General features: G+C 39.8%; 1 protein-coding gene across 4 annotated transcripts in view; it reads left to right on the top strand.

Moving 5' to 3' along the window:
• LARP1B (La ribonucleoprotein 1B) overlaps positions 1-16,516 on the top strand; it is a 26,199-nt gene extending 9,683 nt beyond the window's left edge. Inside the window, exons 4-19 of one of the 4 annotated variants that reach the window (XM_038135030.1) lie at positions 92-260; positions 1,657-1,800; positions 3,872-4,015; positions 4,123-4,291; positions 8,131-8,275; positions 8,480-8,654; positions 9,455-9,627; positions 9,797-10,168; positions 11,017-11,137; positions 11,664-11,866; positions 12,258-12,364; positions 12,821-12,978; positions 13,286-13,430; positions 13,919-14,028; positions 14,246-14,373; positions 14,580-16,516. In XM_038135030.1, coding sequence (XP_037990958.1) covers positions 92-260; positions 1,657-1,800; positions 3,872-4,015; positions 4,123-4,291; positions 8,131-8,275; positions 8,480-8,654; positions 9,455-9,627; positions 9,797-10,168; positions 11,017-11,137; positions 11,664-11,866; positions 12,258-12,364; positions 12,821-12,978; positions 13,286-13,430; positions 13,919-14,028; positions 14,246-14,373; positions 14,580-14,777 — 2,661 coding nt within the window. In that variant the 3' untranslated portion in view covers positions 14,778-16,516. Of the gene's footprint in view, positions 1-91; positions 261-1,656; positions 1,801-3,871; positions 4,016-4,122; positions 4,292-5,095; positions 5,335-8,130; positions 8,276-8,479; positions 8,655-9,454; positions 9,628-9,796; positions 10,169-11,016; positions 11,138-11,660; positions 11,867-12,257; positions 12,365-12,820; positions 12,979-13,285; positions 13,431-13,918; positions 14,029-14,245; positions 14,374-14,579 lie in introns of those variants that run through there. The other 3 variants (XM_038135031.1, XM_038135029.1, XM_038135032.1) reach the window with 3 other exon arrangements.
• Positions 16,517-16,829: the final 313 nt, after the last annotated feature.

The raw sequence follows: 16,829 nt of genomic DNA, 5'->3' as shown, positions 1-16,829 counted from the left end.
TAAAAAAAGGAATTTTAATAGCTGAAGGAAATGTGCACCTCCTGCTATCATCAGCTGTACTGCCAGCAATAATTACCTGTGTCTCTTACAGTGTAAGACTGGAAGTCATAGTAAGAAGCCAACAAATAGAAGAGAAAAGGAGGAGAAATCTGATCAAAAAAGCAATAATGGAATCAAGGACAATCCAGAGGCAAAGCCAGATGGTCCAGCAGATAACACTAGTGAAGATGAAGCTCAAACTAATAACCAGAGGAAAAAAGGTGAGTTTAGGCACTGTGGATAACGCAGTAAGAAACTGTTGGTACAGCTGCATCAATTCCAGTTGAGTGACTCAATAAAACATCTCATGATGTGCATTTGCTGGGTGAATACAGAATATGTTGGTGTCTGCATGGAAGCCTCAGCCAGGCTGCCTCCCTCAGGGTTTGGAGCCTTCTGTTCAGTCAGATTTCTGGGGGAAAAGCAACTCATGCTCTGTTGATGGTCCTTGGAGCTCTGAGGATTTCTGGAAGATTTTATCGTGGTACAAGCCATTTCTGTCTCTGATATCTTTGTTTCTCTCAAAAGGTGTTAATTTAACTTTATATACATATATATATATATATGTGTGTGTGTTACTGCATACTGCATATACACCAGCACCTCAGTTTTCATGCTCTACTATTAGCTTGCACATTGAGTTGATCATTTGAGAGCTAAACCAGGTTATTTGCTTCCTTTTGATCCAATCTGTTACGCTAAAAATGGGAAGCAAACCTCCTTTGGTCAGGAGGTTGGAATAGGCTGGAGAAACAGCAGCAAGAGTTTCAAGATCAGCTGCTTTTTTTGTCTTGCTTCCCTGCTGGTGTTTTTCCAGATCCTGAAGACCTTTGCTGTTCAGATTTATTAATCTTCCCGTATACATAGATATAAAAACCTATACCACTTTTAATTTTTTTCAGTCTAAGTGGAAATCTAAAGCAAAGCATTCCACTGGCAAAACATGTTTTTCTTTCCCCCCCACCAGTGCAGAGAAGACATTTTGTGTACTTGCTTGTATTTCTTAGCCCCAAAAGAATGGATCCCACAATACTAGTCAATATTCTGGTTAAATAACTTGTTAGTGGATACTTTAGGCCATCCTGCAAATAAAACAAAATAAAGCTTTGCTAGTAATTCTTGATGCATGTGAATGAACTTTGAATATCTCGAGGTGAAAGTACGGTACCACAGCTAAATTCTCAGGAAAATTTGTATGATTTGTGATTGAAATCTTTATTGTGGTGGTTAATTTTATACGTTATTTTTTTTACCTCAAATTTTCATGTACAAGTTGTGAAATTATATAGCAAGGAATTTGCTGTCTGCATTTAACACTGACATAGCTGTAAATTCTTGATCACAGAGCATCTAAAAAGCCAATAAATAAAATGTTTGCCTTTATTTCTTAAATTTGAAGCTTAGGTGAGGTTTCATTTCAGTTTCAGAAATTCTTGTTCACTGCATTTACTATTTAGTCATTTGTTATATCTTAAAATTTCCATGCTAAGCTTCTCCCGCTTTTTAAAATTAGAAATTAACTTTTGCTAGTTTTACAAGGAAAATTCTATGGAGTCTTTTCAGGAGCTGAAACCTCAAGTATTAGTATAATAAAGAGTAATATATTAACTTTTCAAGGTAACAAGCAGAAATGGGTGCCGCTGCACTTGGACGATGTGAGGTCAGACAGTCAAGACCGAGCAGGCTCTCGAACGAGCTCCAGATTTGTGCTGGAAACAAACAAGTTAATACCTCATAACAACAGAAGGAATGAGGCAAGAAGTAAGTAGTTCTCACTGTCTGGGTCTTGCTGTTGGTGGCAAATAAAGTGTAATATCAATGAGCTGGCAGTTTATGTTGAAAGTAGGTAAACCCTGGTGCTTGCATTTGCCAGTGACCAGCAGGAATATAATTATTATATTATATTCCTCTTCATGGCGCCCTACACCATCTCATCCCACAATTTTACAATGCAGAAAGTTTGGAAAAAGCCTCAGAAGGTGTCTGCTCAGTCCTGCTCTGCTGCTATTCCCACAGCTTGTTGCTACCAGAGCAGCTGCTTGTGGAGCTACACTTTGAACTCTACTTTGGCAGTTCTGCTGATGTTGTTTTTTCCTTCGTGCTGGACTGATTCCCTCAGCTCCCTGACCTATTTCTCAGCACAGCTATGCAAAAAGCTGTACTAACACTACAACTGGTGCTGCTTCTGGTCTTCAGGTGCTGTGAACACAACCGGTGAGGTGGCAGAAATCTTGGGCTGAGTGGAAGTTTGTTGGTTTAAGTTTTAAAATTGCAGTATACGTTCCCAGATTGAATGTTTGCTCATTATAATAAGTACTGGATGCTGCTCACATGGAATTTATGAAGTCATTTTAGGAACGTGGATGTAAGAGTTCGATCTGGATGTCTGAAGGATGGACAAGGGTGGGGGAAGGATTTTTACCAGTTATCACTTCCTTCAGCAGTTTTTTCTTAGGATGGTCAGATGACTGAAAACCACACACATACAGATTATACTGTCTGTAAATTCACAGCCTTATTTGACAGGGCTTGAGTGTATCAGCATACATGTGTAGGGTTCACTGAGAATCATTGCTAAACCAAGATTTTTAATACAGTTTTTAGTACATATCTTTAGTCAGCCCTTGGTTAAATTTAGCAGCTCTCAGTTTGATCCAGTAGGGTTACCCAGAAAAGCTGTGGATGCCCCATGCCTGGAAGTGTTCAAGGGTAGGCTGAATCAAGCTCTGAGCAACCTGGTCTAGTGCAAGGTGTCCCTGCAGGGGTGGTTGGAACCAGATGGTCTTTAAGAGTCCTTCCAACCCAAGCCATTCTGCAATTCTGTGGTTCCCATCTCGTTCCAGTAGTGGTGGGAGTTGACCACAGGAGGAGATTGAGCTGTTGTCATCATTCCTTCCATCCCTGAGCTGATCATGGGTACTATGACCTCTGAGCTAGCACCACGGTGTCCACCTGTGGAAACCCAGGGCACCAGGAATATTTTTCTGTCTGCTCTGGGGTGCCCTGGGGAGCACTGACTTTGACTCTCATTCATGGAGAAAGTTTCCTAGACTTCAAGAAAGACTGGAATCCACAACAGTGTGAAATAGATTATAGAGAGCAGTGTAGGTGTATCACTTGGTGAGAAATTTAGGTTTTGGGATTTTTAGTATGTTGTGGATGGCAGCAGGATGGAGGGCACGGGCTGTTGTCCTGGGTTTCTTCTTCATGCTTCTTCTTCCTTCTTCATGGGTTTGGGTGGCATTTTGTAATTGGGCAGAAAAGTCTGCATTGAGGGCTCTTTGGGATCACTCATTGAGTTAAAAGGGAAAATAATCTAGGTGTCAGTTCTTAATTGGATAGTTTAGTGTTAAAAGACCTTGTGACAAGAGATTGTTGGCCATTTTGTGCCTTCTAATGAAAAGCTGCTGAACTCACAGTAGTGAGACTGTTTTACTGATAAGAAATAATAAATACCCGAGTCTGAACATGAACTACTGTCTCCAGTGCCTTCAATCCAGACCCACAGAAACCAACAACTGGTACCCCAGCATCCACCTGCTTCAGAAGCATTTGGGATTGTCTGCCAGTCCATCCATTACCTCCTCGCTGCTGACCCCTCCTGCCTGCCTCACCCTCTGGCAGGGCTGGCACACCTTTCCTGCTCCTCTCCTGCAGCTTCAGCTCTGACATCAGCACGGCTCAGGCTGTGGGTTGCCTGGGCTCAGGCTGAGAACTCGGCTGGCATGAGGGACCATGCCACCAGATGGCATGGACTTAGAGGCACCAGGATGTTTCATAGTGATTGCAGTGGTGGTATTGAGGTATTTTGTGGTGTTTTCTTCTCTTCAAGATTGGCGTCGCGATAGAGACAAGAGGGATGACCATGACGAGGTGTGCAGCGTGAGGAGCGAGGGCGGCAGCATCCGAGGCTTCTCCAGAGGCAGAGGAAGGGGGAGAAGCAGAGGAAGAGGACGAGGCAGAGGAAACCCCAGCAGTATGCTAATCCAACAGATAATTGGCAAAAACTTTCAAAACTGTGGTTAAAATGTTGCGGTTTTCATTTTCTGATGTTGTTATTTTATGTTCTCTTTCATGTTGAAGTGCACTTTGACTATTCAGTTGGTTATCAAGAGCTGTATGGTGAAGGAATTGATCAAGTATTTCAGCCCGAGCTTAACCCTGGTGTGATTTATTACTATGGTGATGGAACAGGAGTGCAGATGTATTCTGTGGATGAAGCACTTCTCAAGGAATATATAAAACACCAAATGTAAGTAGATTGCTTAATAAATAGAAATATCATATAAAATATAATATAAATATTTTCAAAGGTCTAGTTAAGATAAAATTGCTCATTTCAAACAGTGTTGAATCCTTGCTATCCATGTCAAGTTGGACATTAAAGCATTTCAGCTTAACTTTTTGAATTAACTTTGACCATTACTAATGTCAGCTCGAATTTATTCACTGGTGGGGTGGAAAATCTTGAGTAATGGGGAGGAGATTTAAGGAAGCTGTTTCTACATCTTGTGCTGTAGGCTGGCTCTAACTCGTATAACTGCTTTATTTATGGTACACAGCCCTCTTTATGTTGTCATGTAATTGAGATATGGATGTCTCTGAGCTTGTGCTTTTGAGTACTGTTGGTCTGTTTGCCTGTAAAGCTCTTCTTGGGTGATGTTTTCCCCTATTTGCTCTCAATTTCACTTTGAGAAGTCTCATTAGTTTGATGTTTTCAGTGTGTTTCACCTGAAACATGTAACAGAGAGAGAGAGAGAGAGTAGTTTTGCAATGATACTCGATTTTTCAATAATCTGAAATGTTTACTTTCTCGTGTATACCATTAGGCAATGAGAAACCATCTGGAAGACTGATTATCACCAGGAGACAAGTCAAAAAGGGCCTGGAAAGCACTAGTTCATTTTAAAGAGACAGTTTCCACCACTGGCAGATATTTCATCCTCTGTACTTGCATTTCTCATGCCTCTGTGGTGGTTTTTGATTGCCCTCGTGTTCCGTACAGCAACTTGCTTATTTTATTCTCGCTTCTTTTGTTACAGTTGACGCAAAAAGGAAGAGAAAAGCCTCTTTAAAGGGCAGAAAGTATCTGACATGTGGCTATCAACTTCAAAACTTCTATTGCAGTCTTTTTTTGCTCTTGCTGCCAGGCCCTTATGAGACCTGACAGTGGACATGTACCCCCATGTCAGGATATTCGGCCTTCACTGTCCTCAGACAAGTGGGGGAGGATCACAGCCACTCCACTGTTGGCCAGATTTCTGGGCATGCAGTGTAGAATCCAGACCTGCTAAGGTAGGACATGATGATGTCCCCTCTGCTGAGAAAAATGTCAGTTACAGCACTGGTCACATCTGACTTCTGGGTATATTTGTATTCCCTTTTGGCACCGAGAGGTTGGCAGGTGTTGGTAGAAGACTTGGCATGGCCGGATAACCGCGGCCATTGGTTGCTTGCCTGGTGTCAACTCCTAAGGATTTTGGTTATGGAGTTTGCTTTCCATGAGAGGGAGATTCCTGAGCAGATTTAGAACAGAACTTCACTAGTTTTATTCTCCCTAGACAAGAAAAAAAAAAAAAAAGTTTTTAATTGATTCCCTTCTTTTATCACATTCATAATGATGGGAAACAGACTTTATTCTTCAGTTACCTATTATTAGCCTCTAAATTGGGGTGGCTTTGTCTGCTTTTCATAATTTAGCTATAAAATATAAAAGTGACTGTGCCAAAGAAGAAAGTATATACAGAATAATGACACACAAAATTGTTATGTCTCAGAGTTCCCATTGGAGTCCAAGATAAATCAGGATATGTTAAAGAAGTGAGATTGAATCCTAGTGGATGACTAAATATTAAAAATTTACCTGCTTAATAGAGAAAAATGTTAGACACTGTCCAACTGAGTTGATGTGTAATTACAGGAAGAAACACACAGCTATCAAGCAATTTATGCTTATCCCAAGAACCAATTCGATATACAAGAAAGTAATACTTGGATTGCATACAAAAATCTCTTCTATGTTTTTAACCACAGGCTGAAGTTGTCAGCCTGAAAAGTTTCAGTGCTTAGCAGCTCCTCGTTCTGCAACGTGCAGCAGAACTCCATTTTAAAAGTCCTTTTGCTTTAGAAAATAAACAAATAAAAGTTCAAACATCAATTCAAGAATAAGGAAAGGGACTCTGAGGAAAGGGAGGAAGAGAAAAGCTGGAAGGGGTGTGTGTGTTTAGGTTTGTCCCTCTACTTGGAGCAAACTTGTGCATTGTCTTCATTTATCATTAATGGTCTTTCACATTCCTTTTTCTAGAGTGATGGACATCAAGTGAGGCAGTTTGAGTCAAGTTCAGTCATTGTCCATTTCTGCTTGTGGAATTTTTAACTAGGTGAATCGTTACAGGATTTTACCTTTACTGTATGATTGTAAAGGTAACACTAGTAAAATGTTGGTTTATGGCATTTGTGCTTGCTTTTCTTCTGGACTGGGAGGGGGAGAGGAACGTAGCAGCTCAGAACAGTAGACAGGATATTCTTGAAAGAAACTATCTCTTTGTGCCAGTTGCTTCACTGATCATACTTGGCTCTGAGTAAGAGCTTAATTCTCCAAAAGCCTTGTTCTCTTCTCTGTTTGCTTTGATTTAATAGCAGTGTTTCCATTTGTCCTGTCTTGTCCAGCATTGAGACTTTAAATTCATTCTGTCTTGGAGCTGAGTGTTGGTCAGAGCACAGTGCTGATACTACCAAGGTCTCAGGGTCCATCCCTGCATGGGCCATTCACTTGGGAGTTGGACTCGAGGATCCTTGAGTCCCTTCCAGCTCAGAATATTCTGTGTGTGATCTGTGTGTTTCATAGAGCCAGCTTTTCCTTTGAATTTCTTCAGCTACAAAAAAATTAGAGAAAGAAATGGTATCAAGCTGCTGCTTGAGTCAGTGATGGCACCAGAGTGCCCTGCTCTTGGAGACTTTGGCCTTGTTCCTAGCTTCAGTGGAGAGACTAGTTGTTTTATTCTTTTTTGAAAGTTGAATGATCTTTATTTACATTTGCATGTGCAGCTTTTTTCCTCAGCATTTTAATACTCTCTCATTTTCTTTTGTGTGCTACCTCTATTTTTGTCATACAATTTGAACTGCTTTCCATTAAGTCTTTCCCTACCTGTGTTTTTCTGAATGTGATGAGGAGTTAGTATTCCTTGGATGTACTGTGCAAAATCATGCTATGATGTGTAAGCTCTATGTAAGGCCTAGATTTCAGTTGTCATGTTAATTGAGGGGGTTTTCCATTCTTTTCCATAGGACCTTTGCTCATTCCCTTGCTCTGTGTGACAGATCATGATTTGAATTCCTTACTTTTTGTCTTCACTAAGTATAAAACATCTTGACACCCGGATTATTTCCTAGAGCATCTTCATTGTTGAAAATTTGTCTTTCTTCTGTTTGTCCCTCGTTTCTGTGGTATTACCAGATTCCTGAAATGTCCTTGTCCTTCAACATCATCCATTCTTTAAGGCTTTTTCCCTCCATGAACTGTTGTGCCTTCTTCTGGTACAGTTTCATGCCAAATACAACATGACTGGTTTTATTTTCTCATCTTCCCACGAGCATGCTTGATGGTTCAGGGTATCTATCTGTGCCTCAGCACTCAGATAAGATACTTAAGCCTTCCAATGCACTGGAAACTGTGACAGTAAAAGATGCAGTTCAGGATGAACTGGTGCTGCTGTGTGGGACATAAGTTATGCTCTGACTGTAAGCAGTGCTTGTCCTTCATCTCTATGGGGGCCAAGACAGTGTTGTTCCCTTCTGTCCATGTAAGTAACAAAGGAGGGGGTGGGTGAAGGAAAACTGGAGAGTAGTTTTTGGTTGTGCAAATGTCACAAGGTTTTGATTTTTACCCCTCTGTGCTGTACTGGGTCATAAATCTGTCTTAACCTGTTGAGCATGCTTGCTGCTCTCTGGGTTTTCTGCTGAAGAATGGTTTTGTTCATGTCAAAATACTCTGGTTTTTTAATGGAAGCCTTTAACATGGAATCAAGCTTGCTGCTTTAGGATTTTCATTAACCACAGAATAAGCTCAGGTTTGTATGTTTCGTTCTGCAGTGAGTATTATTTCAGCACAGAAAATTTGGAGAGAGATTTCTTCCTGAGGAGGAAGATGGACCAACAAGGATTTTTGCCTGTGTCACTGATCGCCAGTTTCCGTCGCATGCAAGCTCTGACTACGAATGCTGCGCTCATTTTGGAGGTAAAATCATTCAGAAGGATGTGTTTGAAAAGTTGCTTGGTTAATTCTGTGCTTTTGTAGCTTCGGAGCTATGAAGTTAAGAAAAATTTCTGTTTGTAATGACGAGGATTCTATAAAGAGGCTATAAGTGGCCAAGTTGGTGTTTGGTTTTTTTTTTTTTCCTTTTTTGATAGTTTTTAATGTTACACTATGCTTGTCACACAGGCCCTAAAGGACAGTACAGAAGTTGAAACTGTGGATCAGAAACTAAGAAAAAGGGTTGATCCAGAAAAGTGGCCAATTCCAGGTCCTCCTCCATGCAACCTGCCTCCAACTGACTTTTCTCAGCTCGTCAATTGTCCAGAATTCATACCAGGCCAAGCTTTTGGCTCTCATACTGGTAAAGGATTTATTTTACAGAAACATAAGTTTAGGGCTGTCTGTCTAGCTTAGGAAATTTGCCTCATGATACTGATTTCATAATAGAAGTTGTACTTTTGGTAATGGTTTATTCAGCTGCTCTGCCTGCCAGCCTTGCACTTGCCAAGTCACAGGGCTGATGTCAAGTAGATAAAAATGTCTCTTGTGTGTTATGGCTGTGACCATTCTCCAGAATATAGAATGGTGGGCTTACAGTCCTGTGGAATTAGTAATAGTAATCTCAAACTAGTCCTAAACTCTGCTTCATTTTTGTGGCAGCTGGAAGTTCACTCTTAATTTGGGGCATCCTTGTTTTGGATGGGAGACTCATTCACATTTTTAATAGGGAGATGCATTTGTTTGCTGACAACCCTTGGCAAGGGAATCTTTTCCTAAAATGTTGGCTGAAATTAAATGGGAAGAATGAAGATGGAGTTAGGCACCCATCCACAGAGCTAGAGAATGACACAGAGAAAACAAGATCCTAATGATGCTGCTCTTTTTTTTTTTCTCCTCAACAACACTTCCTCTTCCCAGGCTATGAAGAAATTTTCCATGGAAATAAATTCTTAGAATTGATTTTGTTCTGAAATGTTGAGTGAACTGTGAAAAGCTGTCTCTTAAAAATGAAAAATTCTTTGATCAGTGTTATGTTTATCCAGAGAGGTAGAAAAATGGTAGCTGTGGTTAAAAGAAAGACCAGTGAAACAATTGAAAAACAAGCAAAATAGAACCAAAGCAATGCACAACATGAACTCAACTACTGTTTTCTACTGCTAGAATCTGCACCAAGTTCTCCAAGAGTGGGAAGCCCGCTGAGTCCAAAGGAAAACGCTGAATCAAGTAATTTTCAGACAATGTCTAAAGGACTGTCTACAAGTTTGCCAGATTTGGACTCTGAACCTTGGATAGAAGTGAAGAAGAGGCATTGTGCATCCACTGTCAAGCTAAAGGTAAAATCAAAAACCTTTATGTTATGTTTAAATAAACAAATGCAAAATCAGCTTTGAGGTTGCGCTATAAAACAAGGTTTAAACATCTTAACGTATGTGGTGCTTGAGAATGCAATAAAGTTTAAAAAAATCATTATCCAATTCAAATATAAAACCTTTTCCAACTTAGGAGACTGTTCCTGTACCTGATCAAACTCCAGATCAACACCAGCCACCCCCACCTCAGGAGGAACAAGAACAGGAAGAACTTGAATTTTTGTTTGATGAAGAGATGGAACAAAATCAGTGTCGGAAAAATAAGTTTACTGATTGGTCAGATAGTGATTCTGATTATGAAATTGATGATCAGGATGTAAACAAGATTTTAATTGTAACACAGACACCACCATTTGTGAAAAAACATCCTTGTGGAGACCGCGCTGGCAACCGTGTGTGCCGTGCAAAAATTACGTCAGAACTTGCTAAAGTCATTAATGATGGCTTGTACTACTACGAACAGGATTTGTGGATGGATCAGAGTGAAAATGATGCCCAAATGAAGGTAATTCTCTTTAATTTTTAACTAGAAAACCATGCATGTCCAAACAGATTCCAAATTAATTTCAGCCTTCTGCTATGTAGTTGTAAAGTGCTGCAGGAAAGTGACAGTAATTTGCAGGTCTGCTGAATTGTATTTACAGTTGAAAGCAAACCCAAGTTTTGCCAGACTTGCAAAAAACAGACTTGACCAAAACCACTGAATGAATATTTTTTAGTAACATTTTGGAGATGGTTCAAGTTTTCCAACGTTTTCTTGTTCTGTGAGTAGTTTGATCCATAACAACTGCAAACACTTACCCAGAGGGGAAGGGGGCACGTGTTGGGGATGAGATGATGAGAAGGAGTAATTTTAAAATAGTTTTATATTAAGGTTCTGTTTGCCTTGTAGTTTGTTAGAACAATGGTTAGAATGAAATTACCTAAACACTGAGTGGTGAGGGAAAGGGGCTTCATCTGTGCACAAAGAGGGGGAAGTAGCTGCATGGACAAATGGAGCATGTCTGCACAAAAGCAAGGTGACAAAGGTGGAAAAGGTGGTTGGGAATAAGAGCAAGAAATAAAGGTAGAATTTAGAATACAGATTAGAATGGACCAAGAAAACCAGCAAACATGAAGAGGGCAATGAGAAATAGCAAACTGCAAGGGAGAATATTTCCTTTTTTGCTGTTACGGACTTGACAGTGATGAGATTTTTCACGCCCAGCATGCACATGTCCCACCTGAGACAGGTCTATGGGTGGGTACTTGTGTGTCAGTTCCAGCTTATTTTCTCTTCATGAAATGCATCTGTCTCTCAGGATGGTGTCTATTGCCCTGCTTTGCATTTACAATTTGCTTTCTTTAATTCAGCAAGAGATTGAGAACTTTAAGAAGCTGAACCTCATTAATAAGGACGAATTTGTTAGTCTTGCACCAGAAACTGCTGATCCAACCCAAGAAGTTCCTCCAAGACCTCCAGGGTTGCAGAAAGGTAAGTATGAAAGCATTTGTTTTTTAGAATCTCTGTAATAAGGAACAACTCTGTAGGTGTTTTGACTCTTCTGCCTGTGCAGTATTTTAATTTTGGTTCAGTCAGCAGTCTGAGGGGGCTTTTTCTTTGCTAATTTTTCAAACTGCCAACTGTTCATGGGTAGTGTGGTTTCAGTTGAATGACAAGAAGCTGGTGCTTGTTCTGCTTTGTTGTCACTCTCCACCAGCACCAGGTGCTCTTTGTTTGACTTGGAATTTACAATGTGTAACGTTAAACCGAAGCTGTGAAACATTTTATAGAAACCAGCATTTTTTATGGGATACAGGGATGGAAGGAAACGAGATTAGAAGAATTCACTACTTGGATCATACCATTACTGAGCAGTCACAACATCCAAATCTTATCTCTGGTGGTATTTCTGACACAGTGGTACTGTTAACATTTACTGGGTTACATGCTAATAGCATCTGTAAAGTAGCTCAGTAAAACCACCTCACTTTCTCCATCCTGCCTCCGTATTTAGCAGAAGAGCTGGCCTGTAATTTCCTAAGTGCTGAAGTACTTCCCACGGCAGGAATGGCTCGATCGCTGCCAACAGCAGTCCCAGATTCCCCCCACATCCACCCTGGCTTCATCCCACGAACACCTCGCACCCCAAGACTCCAGGATCCCAACAAAACACCCAGGTTCTACCCTGTTGTTAAAGAAGCACGATCCTTTGATGTAAAGGTAAATGGAAAAACATATTTAAAAATAAAACCCCAAAACAGCAAAAGCCTATAAAACTCATGTTTGTGCATACAGTTTAACAAGAATTGAAAGGCAAAATGTTAAATGCTTTTAGTCCTATTGCTTAACTCCCGAATATTTACCATATTCACTTTTTTATTTCTATTAAATGGTTTTTGAGTCTTCTTCCTTGAATGTCCTCACTGAAAGAAGTGTAGTGCTTAAGACTTTGATTAGTTACATAAGACTAATCTTCAGGTTATGAAACTGTGGTCTTGTGACTTTGTAACTTGTTAGATAACAGAATAGAAAACTATTAGATCTCTGTTTTAAAAGGGAGAGAATGAGTGGAGTCAAATTAGGGAAATTAATCCTTCATTTACTTTCTCAGGCTCCAAGAAAAAGAAAAACTCGCCACAGTACAAATCCTCCCTTGGAATGCCACGTTGGTTGGGTGATGGATTCCAGAGACCACAGGCCAAGAACTTCCTCTGTGAGGTACATGCTGTTGCTGTTACTCAAAATTTATTTGCAGGTAGTTCTCACTCCTAATGGAGAAGCAGGTTGTAAAAGGCAATTTATAAATACAGCGGAAGCAAGAAAAGAATGATCAAGAAAGACAAAAATATGGAATGCAGAGCTGGAAACAAGCTAGGCAGATTGGTGTTCACAGTGTTGTCTGATCCATGACACAGCAGCAGTGTTGTTACTTGAGGCACTGATGTTCACTTCAGTGTCATTTAAAATCAAGCAGGACAGTAATGTTTAATTATTGTCCAAAGCTGTTTTATTTTTGACATAGTGGCACAAAATCTGATTTTCCTGAGGTGCACCCAAACCCAGGTGCACTGCAGCAGTCCCCAGGTGACCTTCAGCTCTTGCGTGGGTCAGGGTGGGTGAGAACTGATTCTGCAGAAAAGCTCAGGGCACAACTATGTTGGGTTTTTTCTCCAGCAGTTCCAATGCCTCACCTTCAGAAGGAGCTCCACTGGCAGGTTATGGCTGTACTCCAAATTCTCTTCCCAAATTCCAGCACCCATCTCACGAACTGTTAAAGGAAAATGGCTTTACTCAGCAGGTGTACCACAAATACCGGCGGAGGTGTTTAACAGGTAAGCTGCTCCATACACTTCCTAAAATTTTTAGAAGCTTCCAGGTGTTGTCTGATACCAGTTTTTCTTCCCATTGTTCCTCATCCTGAATTTTTCTTGGGAAAGGCAAGGAAAATTTATTTGGTGCCTCTGTTTTAAAAACCCTGCTTTCCATTTAACTTTATATTCCCTCACAAAAAAATCACCCTCAAATCTGAAGTTACCAGAAAACCTGGTGTGATTTTTTACCAAAGACAAGGCACTTTAAAATATTCTGGTGAAAACTTAAAATAGTGGTTTTGTTCTTCCCTTTCCTTTTTTCTTCCAGAGAGGAAACGGTTGGGAATTGGCCAGTCCCAAGAAATGAACACACTTTTTCGTTTCTGGTCCTTTTTTCTGAGAGATCACTTCAACAAGAAAATGTATGAAGAATTCAAACAGCTTGCTCTAGAGGATGCAAAAGAACACTACAGGTATTTTTTCCTAAGGCCTTACCATTCCTTTCAGTGATGGTGAAGTTTAAAATCATCTGCAGGGAACATTTTTAGTACCGCCTCTGACTTTTTGTAAATCTTTAAAATAGCAGTGCGTAGTAGTTATTTTAATAGCAAAAATCAGTATATAATTGAGCTGTGCAGATGAATACCTGTGTAGCATTTCCTGACCTGTAATCAGTTCTGAATTCTACAAAATCCTGTAACTTGTTGACCATGACAAGTCAGTTCTGTACTAACACTCCTCAGATGCTTCCTTCTGTAGGTGAAGACATTCTTAAACCTCATTTTACTTGTTCAAACTGGTTCTTGCCTTACAAACATACCAGAAGAACGACCACAGAGGAAATTGTAACTGCCCTTCAGTTCTTGGATAGAATTCCCTTCCTTCGACCCAGTTCCCCCAGCTCTGTTTCTCTGAGCCAAAGAGACAAGGTGGATTTTTGTACCTCCCTGTTCTGTTCCAGGTATGGCTTGGAATGCTTGTTCAGATTTTACAGCTATGGCCTGGAAAAGAAATTCAGGAAAGAAATATTCGAGGATTTCCAACAAGAAACAAAGAGGGACTATGAAGCTGGTAATTATCACGGGCCTGTCACTGCTCACGTTGTGGTAACATTAGTTGAAGATAATCCCAATTCCTTGGCACTGACTTGTTAACTAACCAAGAACAGCTTTTATTCGTATTCTTTTTGTCTTCAATTCTCTTAATAATATAGTTACCAGTGAGTAATTAAGTTTCTAATTAAATTTGACCTTCATAAAACAGTAAATTTATCTTTTTCTGTTACTAGGTCAGCTGTATGGACTGGAAAAATTTTGGGCTTACCTAAAATACTCTCAGCACAAGACTCCAGCTGTTGATCCCAAACTGCAAGAATACCTGAGTAAATTTAAGAGACTGGAGGACTTCAGGGTGGATGTAAGTTTCAATGCCTATTTTAAATAATATTTGGTGTACTAATATTTTCACTGCAAGGTTATCTGAGAGCAGTGCTTGATTTCATGAAATGGCAGCCTGATAAATTCGAAGAGCTTAATCCTTTCAGTCCTACAAGTCTGTGGAGAGGCAAAAAACCCCTGGCTTTATGGCAAAACACCTAACAGGCTGCCCATGTTTCTTTTCAGCCTCCTATTGGTGAAGAATCTGGCAGGAGGAGACCAAGTGAGGATTCAGGACACCGCAGACATCAACCCAACTCTTCTAAAACCCTTCCCACCACCAAACCCGCCGCTGCCTGTCAGTCCTGGGCACTGGGAAGTGTTTCCTGTGGGAATACTGTGCAAGCCAGAAAATCTATAGAAAGTGATGTACCAGAAAAATAGACTTTGGATGAGCTTGTGCCCTCGAGAATCAACTTTGGCATCACTCCCCTAATCTGGAGATCTTCAAGGCGAGGCAGTCTCTACTACGTGATTAAAAATGTATGGGAAGACAAAGGATGGGATGCTCTTTTTCACGGGATATAGTTCCAAAACACTTGCCCTAGGAGAGTTGCTCTTGGTTATGGGATCATTGGAAGGATGCTAGGGAAGATTCTTTGGCTTCAGTATTGCTTTCCTCAAGCTTTTGTTTACAAAGAACTGCATTCCTTGCATATGCAAAAAATACTTCGAGGGATGCCTTACATTTCAGCTCAGATTTCTTAAAAAAAGGTATGATGTATACCCATGTTATTTACTGTGCTTTCCTTACCCATATTTCCCTGTTATTTGTATTTTACCAAAGCAAAATAAGATTACATTATATGTAGAATATTAAATGGAAAGGAAGGATCTATGTGACGGATTTGCTTTCAAGGCTAACTATCAAAAAGTACGTTTTTCTGCAAAAGCACATTCGAGGTCATGCAGCTGAATATGCAACTGCATTCTGGATTCTATTTAAAGATAGAGTTTCTATTTTTTTCAGGGTCTCCATAGTTAGTATTTTATTAAGTATGGAGTATGAGTGGATGTAACTGGGATAGTTTTGCAAGTATTTCCTTCAGTGCTGGTTCTTTAATAACTCAAGCAACAGAAAACTACAGGGGAAAATTGAGCTTTTGATTTTGTAGTGTCTTAAATTAACATTCAGTATCTACAGTTTGTGCAGGTTGTTAAAATAGCCAACTGTTCAAACTCTGGGCTTGAGAGGTGTCTTCATTTGAATTCTCTTATGATTATGAAGTCTAGCAGGAGAGGCATAATTCTGAATTTTATTTTTTCTCCATCCTTCAAGTAATAATTAGTTTGGAGGGAAACAAAATATTCCTTGCAAATTTTAATTTGCTTTGTTTTGCAATATCTGAATGAAGTTCTGCTTAAATTGTGCTCGCTAAGCCTAAATGATTTCAAACAGGTCTAAAGACAATTTCACTGAATGTAAGTTACTCAAATACAAATCCATTTTTGTAGCTGAAAGAGGGGGATGTTTATAACCTGTCATGTCTTATTAACTTCACTACTTTGTTTTTAAAGACTCAAGAAGAACCAAGTGAATAACTTCTCTTCCGGGGTAGGTGAGAGGAATTCCAGCTTTTGGTTAGTTAACTGCAGAATTACTTCAGTTAATTTTAAAAGAAAGTTACAAAGTGATGTCTAGCACAGATGCCTTAAACTGACTGCACAGCCATAGATGGAGCTTTAAACTAACAGCTCTGAGGTTGTAACGAATCTGTTAATTTTTCAGTCATTGTGCTGTGAATCTCACTGAAACAAACGATGGATGTTTGCGTTGAAAGGAGTGGCTGGTAGCAGTGACTTTCCCCAGAGTTTATACAATTTCAGCACAAAATCCAGCCTTTTGTCAGTGGCCTGTTCTAAATAAATTAAAATGAACACATACCAAGATTTGAAGTTAATATCCTATACATATGCTGAAGTGACACATCTCAGTCCTGTGTTTGATCCATGCCTTTTGCTACCCATGAAAATGCGAATGTAAATTTGGATTGAAATTGTATATACGAGTAATAAATTTAAGATATTTCAATTTTTCATTGGAAAATGTGCAGATTAAGCTTTTAGTGTGTGTAATTTTGTGATATCTTGAAAAATTTTATAAAAACAACAAAAAACCCTAACAGTGTTGTATATCAAGTTTCTTTATCCCAAAAGTGTGAAGAAAAACACCTTGAAAGAGTGGAAGGCTGTAGATTTGCATGGGAATTTCCGCTGCACTGAGGTGTTGGGGAAACCCAGCCTGGTAAAGGCAGAAGTGCTTCTTGGAATGCAAGCCAGCCTTCTTCAAAAGAATCCAGAGAAGAATATTGATTTATTTTTGTCATATCATTGGGTATTTGTCAAAAACATGACAGGTGAATGATAAACAAGAGGCGAGGCAAGGAGAGTGAATACTTCACCTGCTGGCCTCTAGAGCTGCTCCGTGTCCCTTTA

This window comes from Motacilla alba, chromosome 4 (genome assembly GCF_015832195.1).
Source record: "Motacilla alba alba isolate MOTALB_02 chromosome 4, Motacilla_alba_V1.0_pri, whole genome shotgun sequence".
Lineage (NCBI taxonomy): Eukaryota > Metazoa > Chordata > Aves > Passeriformes > Motacillidae > Motacilla > Motacilla alba.
This window is presented reverse-complemented; position numbering and strand designations above follow the sequence as displayed.